Source organism: Falco punctatus, assembly GCF_963210335.1.
Source record: "Falco punctatus genome assembly, chromosome: 6".
Lineage (NCBI taxonomy): Eukaryota > Metazoa > Chordata > Aves > Falconiformes > Falconidae > Falco > Falco punctatus.
Genome location: NC_137585.1, coordinates 6,548,826 through 6,568,187, shown reverse-complemented (window position 1 = coordinate 6,568,187; position 19,362 = coordinate 6,548,826). Strand labels below are relative to the sequence as shown.

Below are 19,362 nucleotides of genomic sequence, written 5' to 3'. Positions count from 1 at the left end.
GTAGAGGTAGTGGTACGGATTTGCTTGCTTGTAGACAGAGGAGCAAAGCCATGTGTCTTGATTGGCCATATTTTGATAGTTAAGTGAGGCTTCCAAGCATAAAAGGGGGAGTAGGTTGGGCAGCTTTCTTATGGGCTTGTTTGATTTTGGGACCCCAGGCACTCGGTGGTAATCGATATCAGGACTGAAGCTCAGTGGGAGGCATGTGTGCATCTTTTAAAATGAGGTGACATCAGAACTGTGTTACTGTAGTAGTGACATCAACTTATGTGTGTTCTCAGCTGTTTGTATTCAAGGCTACATGTCAAAACTATAGAACACAAATTGCCAGGTAATGTGATTTTTGTGGTGTCTCAAAACAAGGGCAAAACACTAACAAAGCAAATGCAAAATTATTACTGTCATTAGCAGATATTAAAAACGCACATGCTGCTTTGCTGAGGTCGATTGACTATTTGCATGCTTAGTGGTATGTGTAATCAAGTAGTTCTCTAATGATTAGCATTTTTGCTGTACTCCTAGGAGAAGGCGCAACTTAATTTTCCTCTGCAGTTTGCTAGATGCCTCAAATTATTTGCAGTGTCCACACTTTAAAGATGTAAATGTGAAGGGAAGCTATTTTTTTAACAGGCTCCTATCATATAAATAACTCGGCTCAGTCCTATTTAAGTTCATATAATTTTTTTTCTGGAACATGACTTTAAATAGTTGGACTCTGGTCCATTTCTAAACAAGGTATGAGAATCACTTGGTTATGTGTCTTCAAGTAGTATCTGTTTCTTGCGTAACTGTCTTCTGTAAACTTTCTGGATGGCACTGGAGGTTTTTCTGCTTATACTATTTTACAGGTGTCTGGTATATTTTGTGGCTTCAGATAAAGAATGCTAATATGTTGTTGGCTGGACTTAATAATTTTCTTAGCGATTAAATATAGCATACCCATAAATGCCTAAGATTATTCTTGGGCAAAGTGTTTGCCTGATGACTTATAATTAAACTTAGAAATGTGGATGTGCTAAAAATGAGTTGCTGTTTTAATCTCTTAAATGCCATACTACAGCCTAATTTATGCCTTTCTTCTTTTAATATTTCATGGTAAGTTTTGTAACCCAGAGGTGGCAACCTGCCTCAAATGCAGGTATAATAGAATAGTGATTATCAGAGATGCTGTATTCACAGAAATGGAAATGTCTTATTTTCATCACTTTAAGGAAACTGATCGCACCAGCAGTGTTAAAACTAGTCCTGTTGTTTCCCAAGTCCATGGAGTGATCTCTTAATCACCAAGTCATATGTTGAGTATGTATTTAAGTGAGCTAGTTTTCATGCAAAGTAAGGAAAAGATAAGGTTAAAAAGTTTGTGTGCTTGCTTTTTTCTGCTGATTAGATAAGGATTCAGAACAGGCTCTTAATAATGTCCTGAGAGCTCCCTAGAAATCTACAATTAGTAAAAGGCTTTCTTATTATCTTTGTCACTCATGAAAGAGAATGCTTCTAAATGCCAGTGAGGGTTTCTGAGACAAGCTATAGCAGGTTTTATGCTACAGAAAAATCCCATTTCTAAGTAAAACTCAAAAGTTCTTGAGTTTGGATTCTTGGAGCTGTTGAACTGTCAGATTCAGGCATTAATACAAACATCTGTGATACTGTACTGTTCCTGTTCTCCTCTCCCTGATTCCTTTGTCTTGTAATGACAAAAATGCTTAACTTCAGCATAGCTCTTATCTCTTACATACAGTGTGTTGGAGAAACCGCTTCTTTCCTTAAAAGCATGTCATCTTAAATCATGGTTTCATAAATCAGGCTTGAAGATTGTGAACTTCCTTCTGCTCTCGTGGCAGACCAGTTTTTTAATCCTCTTCTGTTAGCATTGTCATCACAAGCTCAGACTTCAGTCAGTTGAGGTATGACTGTAAACTGTACGGCCTCTAGAAGCACAGATGAAAAGTTAACTCGGATCTGTAAAGTCTACCTTTTTTCCCATGTCTCTTTCCAGAGTAATTGGAAAGAACTCAGTTTCTTCAAAGTGGTGCAGTCATTGGGTGCCCGTTTCAGATGATCAGCTAAAAGCATTTCGGGGCATGATGTGGCAAGGCCAAGGAACCATAGCCTATCTACTTTAGTAGATGACATACTTTCCAAGAATTGTTAATTTTGTAATCTCAGAAGTAGCTGAAGGCTAACTGGAAGCATACAGCTTGGAGGACATGTCTAACGTTGCCCTGTTAGTTGCACCTAAAGCTTTTGTGCTTACTTTTCTCAGAAGGGGAAGAGTGGACACTTTCTGCCTCACTCCCTCAGTGCCTTTTTGCATTGCAATGCTCACAATATTAGCAGACAACAAATATGTACTCACCGGTGGTCAGATGTAAAGGCTTTCTTTTATTAATGGTACTAGAAGGTGACATTAACATTTTTTTCTTGGAGCTGAACTGAGTCAGGGTAACATTGCCCTCTCCTGTGCTATATGCACTTAAGCACCTGACCTTGAAGTAGCACTTCATGTGCTCTAGTGACCAAAGAGCTTGATTCTCAGGTATTGGTATATGACAGACCATCATAGCATGTGTGTGTAGGGTGGCGTTCAGGGAACTTTTGAACTGCAGGAAGCAGGAATCTCTTCTGTGGAGAACAGCGAAATGTGAGAATCTTGATGAAGTGGGGGCACTATGGCACTAGTTTATTAAAAGACCCTCAAACTGAAGATAAATCTGTCTTTGTTCTGGCATTGTTTTGACAACAAGCACAGACATAATGAAAGGGTGTGCTAAATCTAGGTAGTGGGTTGTTTGGTTTTTTTTTTAGTAAACATGCCGCAAGGTCATACAGTCAAAAGTGGTTCTTTGCCTCCTTTCTTCTTTCTTCCCTCACCCTAAATGTAAATAGCCACTAATCTTATGGTAGAGATGGGTTTTGTGGTGAGTGTCAAGTTTTGGAGTAATACAGGTGCTCAAGGAGAGAATAGCAGCCATATGCTTAAGAGCTTTAGGAAGGCTTAAAAAATAATGTAAAAGAGGCTTTTAATAGTATGTTTATACCTAGTTTTGGTAACACTTCAAAGTCACTTCTTTCTGTCTTAGCTATGGTCCAGCTGAGTCATTGCCTTATACAGCATTTGGTTAGGACAGCCCCTAAAGTGACCAACAACTTTTAAGCAAAAAAATAAGGTCTTGTTCTGAAAAATAGGGCTTTTATAGCAGAATTGTTTTTGGAGAACATGTTGAAGCTCTTTATTTGGAAGTTGGGGCTTTCATTTATAAGGACTTGAAGTCCATCAGCATTAATCTTTGCTGTGAGTTCACTGCCCTATTTGAACCTTAAATGAACCATTGGCAGTGATCCTAAATATGAGGTGAAATGTAGAACAGATTAGGAAACCAAGAGGTGGTGCTGCTGCTGCTTTTTGTGCTTACTGGAGGAAACTTTTTTGCTTTTATTCCTGCAGGTCTAATAGCGGCAACTGGCAAAAGCTTCACTGCTTTGTAGTATGCCTGAAATGGTACTCGGAGTAGAAATTGGTGTTCTAGGTTGTGTCCTTGTGCCCAGCTAGTGGCCTGCATGAGGACTTGATCTGCTCTGTCACCTCCTGTGTTGTAGCCTTGCTGCTACTTCATTTCGTCTGTGCTAGAAGACAGCCCTGGGAAGGGCTCGCTTATCCTTATGAGCAGAGCGGGTTGCCATCATACAACTGCCATGCCTTGTAATTGGCATCTGTGCTGATACAGGGAACAGTTTGGCCCACACTATCATAACTACTCAAAGCATACTCTTACATGAGCAAGCATAAAGTTACAGTGATGTTCACATTTAGATACCACCTATTCTTTATTGCTCTTTGGATGTTTGTTTGTTCTTCAAGATAAAATTACACATCCAGTACAAAGACAGTTGATGGCTGAAAATAAATCTGTTTGCTTAACCTTTTGCCATTCTTTGTTGCAGCTGTCAAGTTCCACTTACAAATATAGGAGTGAGGAATTCAAGAGACAGTTTTCTCATCTGCCAGACTCGGAGAGACTCATAGTAGGTAAGATGTAATCATGCCAAAAGTTCTTGTCTTCTGGACGATAACTCCAGATTGCACTAGTGTCAAGGTGTGGTTTTTTTATGACAAATTCTAACTACAGCTGAAAGCTTCCTATTCTCCTGTCTCTGAACTAGTATCAAATACCTTCAGGGAAAGTCAGGGCCATACTGGTCTCCTGTATTGCCTGCTCTGTAAAAAAAGACAGATTCCTTTTGGAGCTTGAGAAGTGAAGGAGAGGCTGTGGAATCCTCCAGTTCATCTAGACACAGGGTGTGAGCCTCTTAATGTTTTTTCCTGCTGCTGCTTTTTAGTGGTTTTTAGACAAAACCCTTGACAGCAGCAGAGGTGTGATTGTCTGACAGGGGTTAGCTGACAAGCTGGAAAGATAGATCACTGTGCAGGGTCAGGGTGAGCACTGAGCATGTAAACTCAACAAATGTGCATTGATGTTTTATGTCCCACGCTGGTCTGTGCAATTGTAGTTACCGCCCAGGCTGGCACTGAGCATGAAGTACATTACCGGGTGCTCTGCTGTGCAAATCTGTTCTACTCGAGGCATGAGCCAAGCCAGAGGTTTTTCACAGCCCGTTATACCAGGTTGGCTTATCCATATGCTGATGACATGGGTGCAGGTGTAGAAGTAAAGCTCAGCTGGAAGAGCAAAGGTGGTGAGAAGTGCATGGGATGGGAAGGGACAGAAGCAGGTGGCAGAGACTTTCAAACTATGGTGCATAACTTCTTGCCACTGAAGTGTTCCTTTTGAGCTATGAATCCCTGTTCTCCTCCACTGCAAAATCCAAAGAAGGCAAGTGCATAACCCTACCTTATTTACATGCGGTGATGCACCCTATTCCTGTTTTTTACCACTTGCCTTGCAGGTAAAGCCTGCCTGCGCTGCCTGAGCGTTGTGTAACAAATCCACTGTTCAAGTTTTGGGTTTTGTTTTTATACAAAAGTGGCACTGTGACTATTTAAAGTTCATCTCATCTTATGCAGCCTTTAAGGAAGAGAATATTGAGGGGCTGTCAGTATATGCTTGCAGCGTGCTGAGTCCCTTCCAGGATAGTGGAAGAAAAATTTCTGCAAGTGATGCCTCTGAAACGGTTAAAGCCCTGTGTCCTTTTCCAGCCTTGGAAGGAGGCAGTTATCCTCTGAAATGCCTTCTGCATTTTTAAAATACTTGAGTTCAGTACAGAAGTAAAACAGAAGAAAAGGATATTACTTCAAAGCATTGTTTTGATGTTTCTTCTTACACGATTGATATAGAAAGCTATGGAGCAAAATCTGAAGTACTAGTTCAATGAACACACTGCCTAGGACTTGGAGAAAGATTTAGTAATGGGTTAACCTCAACAGTGTAGTACTTGCTCCATCAGAAGCAAAGTCATTAATATAAATACTTATTTACCCCATAAAAAGCAGTGCTCCTTTGGAAGGACTTTTTGCATCCTCCAAGCAAAGAGCTCTTCCTTTCCTTGATGCAGAGGAACTTATCACAGGCTTTACAGTGCTCAAAGAAGCAATTACTGGCTGCTGCTCATTAAAAGAGCTGTAACTGCTCCTGTTCTTAACTTAGCTGTTTAAAAAAAGAAGCAACCATTCCACTGTAATGAGCACTGTAAATAAAGATTATATGAAATATAATTATTCTCTTATAATAAAAAAGAAATTACTTAGACTTTTGAAATGGGAGTTTAAAGGAGTGCCACTAACTTTAATTTGTCTGAAAATGTTGTTTACAAGCAGCATCTTAAGTTACTGGATCTGAAAACTTAGAAGCAGAAATGCTAATCTCTCCCTTTTGTTTTGATATTCTCTATTGTGTAGGTAGGTCATGGTGGTGGTGTTCATCACTTGCTGAATGCTCCAATATTTACAGGTCTCAATCCCTCCCCTTCCCCTAAACATAGAAGTGAGATGCAAACTTCTTGGTAATGGTTTCCTCAAGTCCTTAACCTCAAACTCCTGCTGCCTTTGCTCTCCCAGCATTTTGGTATCTGACTTCTCTTTGAACTTACTGGTTTGGATTTCTGTAAGTTATTGCAGTTATGCCTCCAAGGATTTGTATACATGCCCCATGCCTGTTGCTAGAAGCTTTATTTCTGCTTGATTGTTTGAGGGGAAAAACCTAAGAGAATTTTAAAAACCATAATAAAAGCTTCTGTAGATGCAGGCTTACCTTGAAGCCAGGATCATGAGGGACCCCTGAATGTCTTGTTACTTGAACAAGAACTGTTCATTTTCTTGTTGTACACAGAATCAAAATTCTGGCTCAGACAATATGAGATACAATGCTTTTCAAAGTAACAAAACTCTACTTCTGAAGTTAAAATCATTAATATCCTGCATGAATAGATATGTTTGGGGTATTTTCTGTACATGAGGTAACATTCTTTAGGTTGGAGCTTCCAAAAGGAGTCTGTCTTGTCTTTCTAGCAGTAGTACTTCGGAAATTTCAGTCTGAAGGTTCAAACAAAGTTAATTTTCAGAAGTTCTTTCAGAGAGGTTTTTAAAAAGTGCAACCAAATGCTCTGCTCTTATTCTTAATTAGTAGGTATCTGATGGTGGGTAATTGCATTCTAGATGAAATCTGTTCCTCAATAGGAATGTTTCAGCCAGAGGCAGTATCATAATAAAAATGACAGTCAGCTTCTGAAAATATCCCCTGCCTGAAGAAGTGATTAGCTTCAGGCTGCCTTTTAGTGTCTGACTTTGCAGGTAGTTTTAGCTAGTGGTAGGATCTGTTTGGTAGCAAATGATCATCTTACTACAACATATGAACTACTGTTATGTAGGAGTTGCCAGTATAATCTGTTATACTGTGAAATGTTTGTGTATTCTGTTTAGGCGCTTTGAATTTTGAACTTCTCCCATGTACTCCTGATCTTGCCTAATGCCTCGTCTGAAAACAGAGGATAATGCACAGAGGGGTGATACATGGAGTGCTGTCCATGTATCAGATACTTCCATCAACTCTGGCTTTGGGGTGTTTCCAGAACAATGGTCTGGATGCAACCCAAGACAAATCTGTCTTCACAGACTTTTGAAGAGTGAAAGGGCTTTTTATTTGTATTGTAGTATGCTTACTCATTTTAAGTTAACAGGTTTGGGTCAACTGAGCTGTAGTGAGTAAACTTGCTCTTGCTCTCTGTACATAGATTATGCCTGTGCACTCCAGAAGGATATCCTGCTGCAAGGACGCTTATATCTGTCTGAAAACTGGCTCTGTTTCCACAGCAACATTTTTCGATGGGAGACCACAGTAAGATCTCTCCACTCGCTTGAATCCCACCTTTTGTTTGTCCAGTACTATCAGTATGTCGGAGTCCTCAAACAATCTTATCCTGTCCATCTCATGCTAGTATAACTTTGTGCTGAGTGGGAATGCAGATCCATTGCTCTGTAAAATGAGAATAGCATTGGAGACATCTGAATGCTGAATTAAGCCTGCTCAGTCAGTCATTCAGCATAAGAATGATTTCAGGAGTTATGCTAAAGCCAATCTTTTACATTTCTAGATGATGATTTGCCTCTCCTTACCAAGGAGAGTTGCTCTATAAAAGGATGTAATAGCCTCCTGTAAGACCAGGGGCACGATGGAGTGTCTGATGTTGCCCTGGTCAAGGACTCTCCAGCACTGAACTTTTAACTGGTTTACTCTCGTGTGTAAATACCAGCATCTAATAGCTGAAGACCATCCTTAAAAGACCTCTGCAAGTTCTCGTTTTGTGGTTTGTAATTTTTGAATGGAATGAGCAAAAGTAGATATTTGTGGTGTTTGCCCTCTATTTTCTGTCAAATTAGGTTAATGAGTTTACATTTTTCACTCAAGCAGTTGAATATGCTGAAATAGCATAAGGCGGTGAATGAGAAAGGAAAGCTAATAGGTGATGGAGATGTGTCAAAATGCTTGCAGCTGTGAGACTGCTTTAAGTTAATCTCTTAAATTCTGCTGTGTGCGCTCTGAAGTACACGGGACAGACAACAAATAGCTCATGTACTTAAGACAATGAGGGGATGTAGAAATGCTTAACTGAAAACCAGGTGCAATTTCATCAGGTGAATTTGATTGAATGTTTCTTATTGTAGACTTGAGATTAAAAAAAAAAATTCCCTTTGAAATGACCAGAATACATAAACTATTCAAAGACTGATGGTTGGATTTTTTTAGCTGAAGCAGCATAGATCCTGGTAACCTGTTCGTGCCTGCCTAGCAGAATGTTATCTTAAGGCAACCTGAGCTCATCAGCTACAAGAGTAGAAACAAGTTTTGGGACCTCCTTAGTGGGCTGTGTTGATGCAGAGAGGGAGTAAGTGGATGACCTTCTGCACACACAGGAAAAGCAAGACCTAGCTGTATGTTCTTCCTCTCTCTAAGCTGAGTGGCAGCACAAACTTATGTTCAAGGGAAGGGGATGGGCTGAAGGGAAATGGCTTGTTGCAGCCAGTCAGACCATGCTCTTCTAAACAGAAATGATTCAAGTACTAATATGCAAGGCAAACACCTAAGCAGGAAGATTTCCTTGCAGTGTCTGGACTGCAAATAAACCCCTATCAAAATGGACTAGATCGCAAACTTCTGTGCGATGCCACAGGCAAAAAAGTCTGTTACCTGGTCTATGTCCTGCCTTATGTATGGGTACAGATTGGGATTGTCTTTCAGATCTGTCGTTTGATGTGGTTGGGATTGTGCCCTTTATCCTCAAGTGTTGCTGGAGGAGTGGAAGGAAAGAAGAAAGAACTACTTGCTTCTCTAGTCCTAGTAATGAAGGAAGAGAAGATTACTCTTAAGTCATTTTTAATTTGCTTCTACTTTGAAATGCTTGCTGTTAAGGTTAGCAAATGGAGATAGTAATCGTCTTTGATCTCAACTGAACTACATCCCAGGGTTTGGGTTTATTTTGAGTTTCTCCTGCATGTTCTGTGACTTTGTAAATTTTTAGTCTTAACAGTTATTTTTAATGTGACTTAATAAAATCTATTTCTGCTTAGATTACTATTGCCTTGAAGGACATCACTTTCATGACGAAGGAGAAGACTGCTCGGCTCATTCCAAATGCCATACAAATAGCAACAAAAGGAGAGAAGGTGAAAACCTGTGTTTAAGTACATTCTAAAAAATCACGATGTCCAGAGCAGAGCTTTTATTGTAGTTTTAAATTTGCATAAGCAGCTTCCAGGTCAAGTCTTTAAATGTAATTGGGATTAGAAGACAGACTTAGTGGTTTGGTCCTTGTGCATATTGCTTGATAATTCAACTTTAGTTTGATTGTAGAATCCCCTAGTAGTGTTGATGCAGTAACCAGAAAGTAAGGGAGTTTTTATCCCACTGATTCTCAAAGGAAAGCCATTTGAAAACAAAAAGTTCAGGGTGTGAATTCAGAACGTGCATCCTTCAGATCACAAAAATATCAAACTCAATGAATTTAAAGTGTTTCTGGAAGAAAATTGCTGAAAACAAAAAGGCTGATGTCGTGGGTTTCAAGTCACGGAGAAATCTACCCATAGAATGTGCAATTTCATGTGTTGGGTATGTATTTAGAAAAACTGGAAAGTATTACACAGAATGTTATGTGCAATAGACTTACTGATACTTCTGTAAATGCTTTAAAAATAACAATTCTTGGCTGGATACAGAGAATAGCTTTCCAGGGTGAATCTGGAGCTGTGCTTTGAAGGAACTGATTCCTCCTATTTGTCTGTTCCCTCTCAATTTATTAAATATTAACTTTAATTGTCAAGGAAGATAAACCTTTCTCTGCTAAACAAACTTTCAAATGGGAAAAATTTTAATACTGAAAATGATACACCTAACTTGGTCTCCTACTTTAATGTCATGTCATCTTATGTGAAGAGATTAGTAAAAGGAGTATGTAGTGGAAGGATGGAAAATGCTGTGGCCTTTAAGAAACAGGCATATGCATTTCTGATGTGTTCCATGACCTATTTGGAAGTGGGAGGAAGATTTAACTGTGTAGCTAGTTGAGGGGGAGCTCTTCCTTTGTGCCAAAGGTACAAATGATTGCAATCAGATGCCCAAAAGAACAAGTGCCTTCAAATAGTATGTGAATATTGGAGAACTAACTCTTACTTAAAAGTGATAAAACGTGTGGAGTGTGAGGAATATGAACCCAGGTTTGTTGAATGGGAGAGGAGCATGCCATTGCTGAAAACCTTAGGATATCCAAGATACAAGGAAGCATTCTGGGTTTCTTGAAAATACCTATAAGTGAGCTTTTTGCACTTTGTTTTTCCTGCAGTTTTTCTTCACGTCATTCAGTGCAAGAGATCGAAGCTACCTCAGTATCTTTCGCTTATGGCAGAACGTGTTGCTGGATAAGGTAAGCTTGTAAGTGCTAGTACCAGTAGTTAAGTAACAAAGTAATCTTTGTCTGATGTAAGCAGATGTGTCTTTGGAGGATGAGAGACTTCCTTTTAGTTAGCTTTTCCTTTCTGACAGGGAATTCTAATCTGATATTCTCCTTTGACTCCTGGTACTTGAGATCCCAGGTAAACTTCTCATCTGTTCCTTCCCATACTGCCCACCTACAGCTTTTGCTGTTGATGGAACATTTTGTCTTTGAGGAGAGGTTGCGTGCTTCACTTTACTACCAACTCAAGCAGATATTACTAAACTGGCACGCACTTACTTCACGTTTTCTTTGGCTAACTTGCAATCAAAAAAGCAAGAGGCTTCTTCATGAAAGCTTTTTTTCCCCTTTTAAGGAAAAAGCTAAAAGTCACCTTCTCAGATAAGTTAGCTGAACCTTTGCCAACCCTCTCATTACAACTCCCCTGACCTTGAATAGATGCAACAAAGGCAGGCTGTATGATATGTAGGTGTATTTTGGCAACTTCTGCTAGTTAACTTGATTTATATTGCAATTTGTGGACACTTAAGCTAATGTACTTTCTAAAAATGTGCTGATGCTTTTGTAGAACATCACTGTAAGTAATGCAATTTTTGTAAACCAATTCCTTCCTGTTTATGGCTCTCGTTTAAATATTTCAACACAGTTGCAATTGAATGCTGAAATATCCATATATAACTCTGCACTACAGTGGTTCCCAAAGGCTTAAAGCTGTGCACTACTTAAACCTTGCATGGGTACTATATATAAGATTAATTTTAGGGCAGACTAGAGTCACTCTTTGTTAAACAAAAGCTGAAAATAAAGTGCCATTTAAGGCAAAAGTAATGTTTCCTGCAAATATCTCTCATATCAAATACTAGTTAATTGTAACATCGTAACCATCTTTTCTGAATCTAGCAGTAGCACTGCAAAAAACACAATGTACGATGTCATCTTTTGACTGGAACATGCAGCTGGAACCTTGTTCTCTTTTTGTCAGGAAAATTTTGCCAGGAATAGTAATTATCTTCAGTTGGGTAGTTTATGGTGCTGGTGGGTGAATGAACGTATGGGTGTTCAGGTGTATGAACATATCCAAGGGGCTAGAACAGGGGCAACAAGCTCTGTGCTGTTCAGTATTAGTTTTTCCCCATGTGTTTTCACTCTTCAACAGTGAAATGAGTGTCACATTAGGAACAGGGTTTTCTTCACTTCACGGCAGTAACTGAAGGATAGACATGGAAGCAGAAGGCATGGAGTGCATGTAAAGTGAGATGAATTAAGCCAGCAGGTTTTAGGGACTGGTGCATCTGAGTAGCTTGGGAACTCTCCTTATTCTATCTAATCTTGCTATTGGCTTTCTTGCGTCAACCTAAGTCTGTTATGTGAGTTTCTTCTTGGGGTTCTTAGTTGTAAAATGGAACATTGCCATGAGGTGTATGTAGGGCTTTTTAATGTTGCATGTTTGGAGCTGCTTATTGAAACAAGATTTCTGTTAGGTTGAGCTCCTGCTTCTGCAATGTAGTAGTGACTTGATTCTCTGCTAGAATGTGTTTTAAGTCACCTGTCAGCCTGCTTTGTAATTCCTTATTGCTTAACCAAAATAGATTAAGCTATAGATGGGCATTGAGGAGTTGAAAGTAGAAACCACAGTTGCTAGAGCTGGATCCATGGACTCTGCCACAATGATAGTTGTCCACTTACCTGTTGCTAAAAGAAAGCCCAAAAGAAATCCGGTTTCATTGCTTCCCCCCTACCCCACCTCATGTCAGGAACAACATACATTTGAAAGAGATCCCGTACATTTGAGGCTCTGGTATGGCATGCATTGGCCTGAGTATGTGAAGCCTGGTGTTTCTGGGCTCCAGTGGTCAAAGGGATCCTGTCAGAAATTGTAAGGCTTGTGACAAAAAAACCCAAATCTCACTCTGGAACCAATTCCAAAAAGAGCTGGTTTTAATGCTTCCTCTGCAGATACCTAAGTATTTTAAAGTTGTGGATAACTCGGTTATTATCTAGAGTGTATCTGCTAGACTTGGAGATGACATCTAACTGTGAAATTTTGAAATAAAGTCGTTCTGGTGTCATCAGAAGTGTAACTGAATGCAGCTGTCACAGTGCTAGTTTGCGCCACCTGATGGTGAATAACCCCTAATTTGCAGGATTTTGATCCGGGGGATTGGAATTGCGTTTGCTTCAAATCAGGTTTGTGCAGAGGTAATTTTCAGTCACTGGCCTCTTCAGTGCTTCCTGGGCGTAGATTTCACGTTACAAGGTCTCACCTCTGAAGAGTGACCTGTCTGCTTTACCTGATACACCTTAAGCTTTCACCACCTGCAGAACATCTAGGTGGGGTCAGCATGCCCTTTCCCAGATCTCCATCTTGTGGCTGTTCTGCCTTCTACCTAAGTGTCACAGGTGCTAGACAGTTGAACAAGTAGTCTTCTGTGAAGTCTGTCTTTCTATTAAAAATTACTTGCATTGTGTAAGAAAAAACAGTGAATAATTACGTGCAGTTCCATGCCTAAGCTTACTTAGCCATGAAGATGCTCTCCCCCGATATTGTATCACTGTTCTGACAGGACTCGTGGTCCCTTCAGCTGAGTTGTAATTCTCTAGCTTCAGAGCTTCTCCTTCAGATCTTGCTCAGAGTACAATACTGTATGTTTGGTGCCCTTCACCTTTGATTCCTCTGGGAATCAGCAGGTACCTTTCTCTTAATATGGTTCTTTCTTAGGCTATTTTTTTGAAGTGTCCCTGTAAAGACTTTTCTTTCAAGGAAAATTCCACTTTTTTCCGTTGCTATTGCTCACTCAGAGCACACTTAGCTTTTACCTTGTCATTGTTTTTAAATGTTTCTGGTTGAAGGGGAAGCATCATGGAAAATAAGGAGTCATTAATGCAGGTCTGGAAGAGACATGACACCGGTCTTGATAAAACAGATAGCTGCTTCCCCATCCGCTGAGGCTTTCAATAATACATCAGTTCATAAAATCAGCCAAAATTCCTGTTTTGCAGCAGGATTTCCAGATTGGTAAAACAAGCTTACTAATGGTTGCTGTTGACGGTAAGAATAATGCTATTTATACTTTTGCGTTATTTTCCTAAAGCTTATGGGTGTCAAATAACCCTCCAGTTTAAGGGAGAAGGAACAAATTAAAATCTAATTAGGCAGGTCATTCAAATCCCAAACAAACACAGGACTCCTTATTTCTAACGGAACAAGATCTTAACTTAATCTGTCTCAGTTCCCATGAGTCCTCTTCCTTAGAGTTGGATTTATTTTCCCATTGTTCTTCTTAAGCTTTGCTGGGTAGAGATTTGCACCTGTCTCCAGAGATATTGTAGCAGGTGAGTCTAGAGGTGTGAGAAGGGACCAGAATTTCTGATGAGCTGGGCTTCTTGTGGCTAACATACACCAGGACAGCAGTTCTGCCCTCCCCAGCAGCTTCTCGGGGAAGGTTGCGAAAGAGATCTTTGTTTGCACTTTTGTGTGCAACCAGGGTTGTTTCAGAGATCTGAGTGATTGGGTTGATTCTGACCTTTGTGTTTGGGCAGTTAGAGGGGAAGTCTGCTATTTACCTCCCCTGTCCCGCAAACAAGTGGTCGGACTGAATTCTAGATCAGAATTGGCTGGTGGGAATGTGGTGTGTGGTGGGGGGCTGTCTCTGGAGTAACCCTGTACCAAGTGTCTTGTTCTTATTTCTGCATCTGTCCATAGAGGGTAAAAATCAGCAGCTTTGCTTACGTCAGTGATTTTCTGTAGTACTGCGTGTGCCATGCCACTGCTTTGTCTAGCGTGAAACAAAGTATTGATGTTATATGCTCCTGGCTGGAAAGACAAAAAGCGTCCCAGCTGCTTGCTGTAGCTTTTGGTTTTGTATACAAAGAGAACAGAGGAAAGACCATCACCTTGAGCAGGCAAAGTAATTAATGCTTAGATTCAGCCTTTGAAGTTTCAGAGCTTCTCAAACCATCCTCTCAGAAGCAGAAGGCTGGCCTGGAAAATGTGTGCCCTTTGCCTTCAGAATTTAAAATTTCTGATACAATAAAGCAAGTCTGGTTTGATCTCGGGCTGTGACCATTAACAACTTATTACATCTAGCTGAGCTAGGAATAATTGAGCAGAGTGCAAGAATCCTGTTTCAGAAGGAGAAATGGGTAATGCTGACTACAAAGCGACAGGAACCAGCTTTGTAGATTCCTACAACGTGTAGCTGAAAGGTTTCCCTGCTTTCCTCAAACCGTCGCACACCCGGCATGAGGGCAGGCGGATTTGGCCACGCAGTGGTGCAGAATGTGCTAGTGAAGTTAATTAGCGACATTAGCTATTTCCCAGTTATTTTCTTCCAACTGGAAATAAAGGCATTGGCAATATTGGGCAACAGAACTGGAAGTGGCTTTGTTTCTGTCCTTCGGTTTCTGGTTGAAGGGTGCGCTGTCTAGAAGATAGACTTTGGTGGGATTTTGGAACCATGCGACGCCTGCCTCTGTTCTTAGCTGTTTAATGGAAAGAGGTGTAGGTGGCCTGTGGTTCTGGGTTTATTGCGGCACAGGACAGCGTGCCTGGGGACAGGCAGGCAGCCGTGTGGCTGCGTGTGCAGCCTTGCGTGGGCTGGGAGGCTGCGGCGCTCGGTGCTTGCACCCTTGTTTGATACCCCTGTGCTGTGTGTTAATGTGCTGTTTGTCCTCGGTAGGACTGAACACCTTGAAACTGAGCCCTCCCGACAGGACGCTTGTGCCCGCCGCTTCCTGAAAACCCTGAAACCTTGTACTGGGGGATGTCCCAGGGGGACGGGAGAGCCCCCTTGGCGGAGCGCTCGGGAACAGCCGCGGCCGGCTGGGTTCGCGCTGCCCCCCCGCTGGGGGGGGGATGGGCGGCGTTGCGGTGCCGCCCGGGGGTCCCACCCGGAGGCCGAGGGGGCAGAGGGACACCCGTGGTGTCTGCCCGGGGGGTGCCCCGGGAGCCGGCGCCGGGCGAGGGGGGGCGGCCCCGGCCGGGCCCCGCCGCCGCCGAGTAGGAAGTGGGAGCGGGGGGGGCGGGAGCGGCGCCGCGCGGCGGGGAGCGCCAGGTTTGTCGTGTGTCGCGATGCGGGGCGACAGCGGGGGGGTGGAGGGCGGACGGCAGCCCCGGGGGGAGAGCGCCGAGGGGGTGTAGGGGCGTGTGTTTGCATTGCTGCCGGTGGGTCGGCTTCGCGGCGGTCTAAAATTGCGGGCAGTGGAACGCTACAGGTGGTGCAGGAGGTGGGGAGGATCACTTAAAAGCCCTTTAAATAATGCATGGCTATTTAAGGTGATTATTTCATGCAAATAGCAAGCAGTACTGGTGTTACTGCCTCATTAGCGCGGCTCTGTTCCCTTGATCAATATGGATTGTGGCTGAGGCACATTTTCCAGTGTGGTATGTCTCTTTTTTTTTTTTTTTTTTTTTTAAAGATTGCTATTGTTGCTTCCTGAGCTCTGCTAAATCCCAGAACCTTCTTTCCTTTCTCTCTTTTTATTTTTCATTTATACCCCCCCATCCCCCACCTTAGTCCTTTACAGTCAAAGTGGACTTTGAAACGAATTGCTTACTTTGCTAATAGAAGTTTGTCATACTCCTTTCACTTCCTGACTTTCCTGACGATCTGAGAGAACTGAAATTTATCACAGTAGCTGTGGGAAATCACGGAGCAGGGCAGAGAGATTCTAAAGAAGGAGAAGAGTAGCTAGCAGTGAGCCAAGGTAATACTGAGCAAAACCAACTATTTTTTCATAAATGGGGTTCTGGTGGTGTTCCAAAGTGAGGACCTCCTGTCGCACCCTTGGCAAAGCGAACAGTTGGCTGACCTAGACACCGCTGTCTCTAGTGACTGAAACGCTAGCCTCTCACCATTTGTAAAGCACTCTGAGCATCCTGAGGAAGCAGGCATGTATCTATTAAGCAGTTTGTCCAAGATCAAAGAGGGAGTCCCTGGCTGTCTACTAAGTTACTGGTCTTGTGCCATATCGAGTGAAATTCAAGAGGCTGTGCTACCTTGAAGATATCTGTGAAAACATGGGTGACGTGAAGAAGCAAGTAGTGGCTACAAGTGTGTGTTTTCTTGAAATAATGATTTTTCTTGTCTGGTGTTACTGCTTGAACAGCGATGGGTTGGGAATATGGAGTAGACAGGAGTACAGTTCCCCAAAATGCTGAAATCCAATCTTGAAATATGATACTTAAATGCTTTCAGACCTTGTCAGAATCGAGGTTAAAGGCTGTGGCGTAATTCAAACTTCTTACTGTTTCACCTCCTGTGCCTTACTGTCCCATACCGTAGTTCTTGACTAGCTTGCTTTCTTCCAGAGGCTGACCAAGCAGGAATTCTGGCAGCTGGTGCACCAGAGCTATGGCTCTGAGCTGGGCCTGAACAGTGAGGAGATGGAGAGCTTCCACTCGTCATCTGAGGACAACGGGCAGTCTCGGTAAGGAGAGGCTCTAAAGCTTAATGAAATACTTGGGGAGAAGCAGTGTCCTCTTAGAAATTCTTTTTCCAAAGTGCTGCTGTAACCTTTCTGGTAAGGCTAAGCCTGTAGTAAAAGGATGCAGAGAATGAAACTGCAATAACTGAGAATGCATAAAAGCTTAATTGTGTTCGTTGTCTAAAATAGTAGGAGCACAGCTGAGGCCCCTTAGGGGAGGGAGATAGGAAGAACAAGGTCTTCCTAGATCTGCTTGGGGATATCAGCAGGGTAGCTTAAATACCATCATGAGAAAAGGTTGCTATTTAGTCAGGATCTGTATGCCCTTCAACAATATGGAAGGGCTGAATGGAATGTTGCTATGTATTATGTTCAGACATTTTTTTTCTCTCTATGGAGACCAAAATGCTCGTTTTGCATTGCCATCCTGATGTCTGAGGTCTTTAGCTTATTTTAATATTGTCCTTGGCTTGAATTGGGAAGTTGGCGTAATATAATTGTATATGTATTTTTTTTTTTGAACAGTGCCTTGAAACAAACGTGAACTAACTTATGAACTGTCAGTGCCAATCTAATAACAGGGCTTTAATTTTTGTATCTGTATGTAAATAAGTATGGCCCTATAAAACTGAACAATGTAACATGTCTTTTTTCAATCCTGTGTTATGAGAGTATGTTTGTTAGGGGAAAAAAAGAAGTTCACTGCAAGCTTCAAAAGATGTCCTATTAAATATTTCCTGGGTGGGGCTTTTTTCCCCCTGTAAAAAAAGATGCACTACTTGGTAACTTTAAAATAAGGGATGCAGGAAAAAACCTCTTGTCTCCAAAGTTTCTTAAAACATTTTCTTTCCAAATTTGTTCTAAGCTATTTCTGTTTATTTTCCCACAGCATTTACTTTCTCTCTGATTCACCAGTGCTTGGTTTTACTAACCTCATGGTCAGAAACTGAACCTTCTGAGAGGTGGCTAGGGTGACGAAAATGTCTTGAGAGATTAATGAGCTGGATGTGGGAGAATGAGTTGGCTGTTCAGCTAATATTAAAAACTTCCATTGTTTTAATGCAAAAATCACATGATAAGCTTTCTCGGATTTCTCAGCACTTGTATCTCCAAAGGTGTCTTCCATTTTGCTTTGGACAGATCCAGCATTTGTGATGACTCTGGAGAAAGGGATGAAAAGCTACCCAAAACGATTGGTTTAGTTCAGGAACCCACGCTTCAAACAGGAGGAGAGTCGCTCAACAGACATGCGTTGCCAGGAGTAAGTGCTGACACAGCCTTTCTTGCTATCTGTAACTGATAAACATATATGCTTAACTTGTATATCTGTGAGCATGGGATGCATGAGGATTGTAACTTCTAAAGAAGCCTTTGAGAATTCATGGTAGTCTAAGAGGTTTTTCACATGAGAAATTTAATATGAGTATCTTCAGGTTTCAGGAATATTTCTCTAATTTAGAAATGAACAAAATTCTGTATAAGAGAATATTGTTGTTTTGAGTTTCAGCAATGTCCTGTCGCTAATTCACTGTATAACCTGGCTAGAACGCTGAGGCTTATGCCCTGGTCTCTCTTTTCTTTTTCTTTTTTTTTTTTTCTTTTGTTTAAAAACAAAATTGTGTTTTTTCTCTACCTTCCTAGGGACCATGTGCATTTTTACACAAGTGCTTTATGAAAGTAATGCTGCTCTTCACATCCACATTTTTATGCTTGTGCTGTTTGTCATTTAACAAATATCTCCTCTTATACTTCTGCCTCTTGTATACCTGAGGTTTATTAGAGGGTAGTTACTCTGTGTTATCCTTGCCTTCAAAGGTCAATTAGTCTGTTGTGAATATGAAATCTCTTCTTACTGAAATTTGTGGCAGTGTTTCAGAAGGAAGGGGAAAAAAAAGCACCCCGTGCTTGATGTAATAAAGACGAGTTTCCCCTTAATGCCTTAGGTTAATGCAACCGAACAAGGCAGAGTGCTTCACTCATGGTTGTATGAAATCATGAATGTATTTGGCTGTTTGGAAGGGCAAGCACCTTAGTAGCGGTATCTGCGGTGCACAGTTGCTGGGACTCCTGTACGTAGCTGTAGTCCTGAAAGGTTATAGGTGTTTTTTTTTTTTTTTTTTCTCTTGGTTAATAGATACCCCAGGGGAAAAATCTTGAAAAAGCAAATAGAGCACCAAAGCATTTCCTATAAACTTCACTAGGCCTGGCTACCTAATTGCTCTTTCTGCTTTGGAAAATTTGGGGAGGGAAGAAAGGAGATGATTGTAATAGTTTTTACTACCATATACAGCTGCTGGCTTTTGTCACTTGCTAAAACTGATCTGGAGGTTAAGCAGGCTTTAAATAGTTTTGCTGAAATCTAAGTTAGTGGGTAGAGACTCATATCCAGCAAACAATACTGGTATTTGTCAGATGTTAAAAGCTTAGTTAATTGGGTGATGGGTATCCCTTGTGGAAATCCTGGCAGTGTAAACCAAGATTTTTGGAGAGCTGTAAGGGAGGTCTGGGAGGACTGCAGATGCTGCTGGAATTTGGGCT

General features: G+C 41.4%; 1 protein-coding gene across 1 annotated transcript in view; it reads left to right on the top strand.

The window, feature by feature from the left end:
* The window catches only part of GRAMD1C (GRAM domain containing 1C), a 53,410-nt gene that overhangs the window by 14,288 nt on the left and 19,760 nt on the right, over nucleotides 1-19,362 (top strand). The window contains 6 exon segments of the mRNA XM_080393614.1: nucleotides 3,943-4,027; nucleotides 7,186-7,289; nucleotides 9,020-9,115; nucleotides 10,288-10,368; nucleotides 16,709-16,827; nucleotides 17,965-18,085. Coding sequence (XP_080249740.1) covers nucleotides 3,943-4,027; nucleotides 7,186-7,289; nucleotides 9,020-9,115; nucleotides 10,288-10,368; nucleotides 16,709-16,827; nucleotides 17,965-18,085 — 606 coding nt within the window.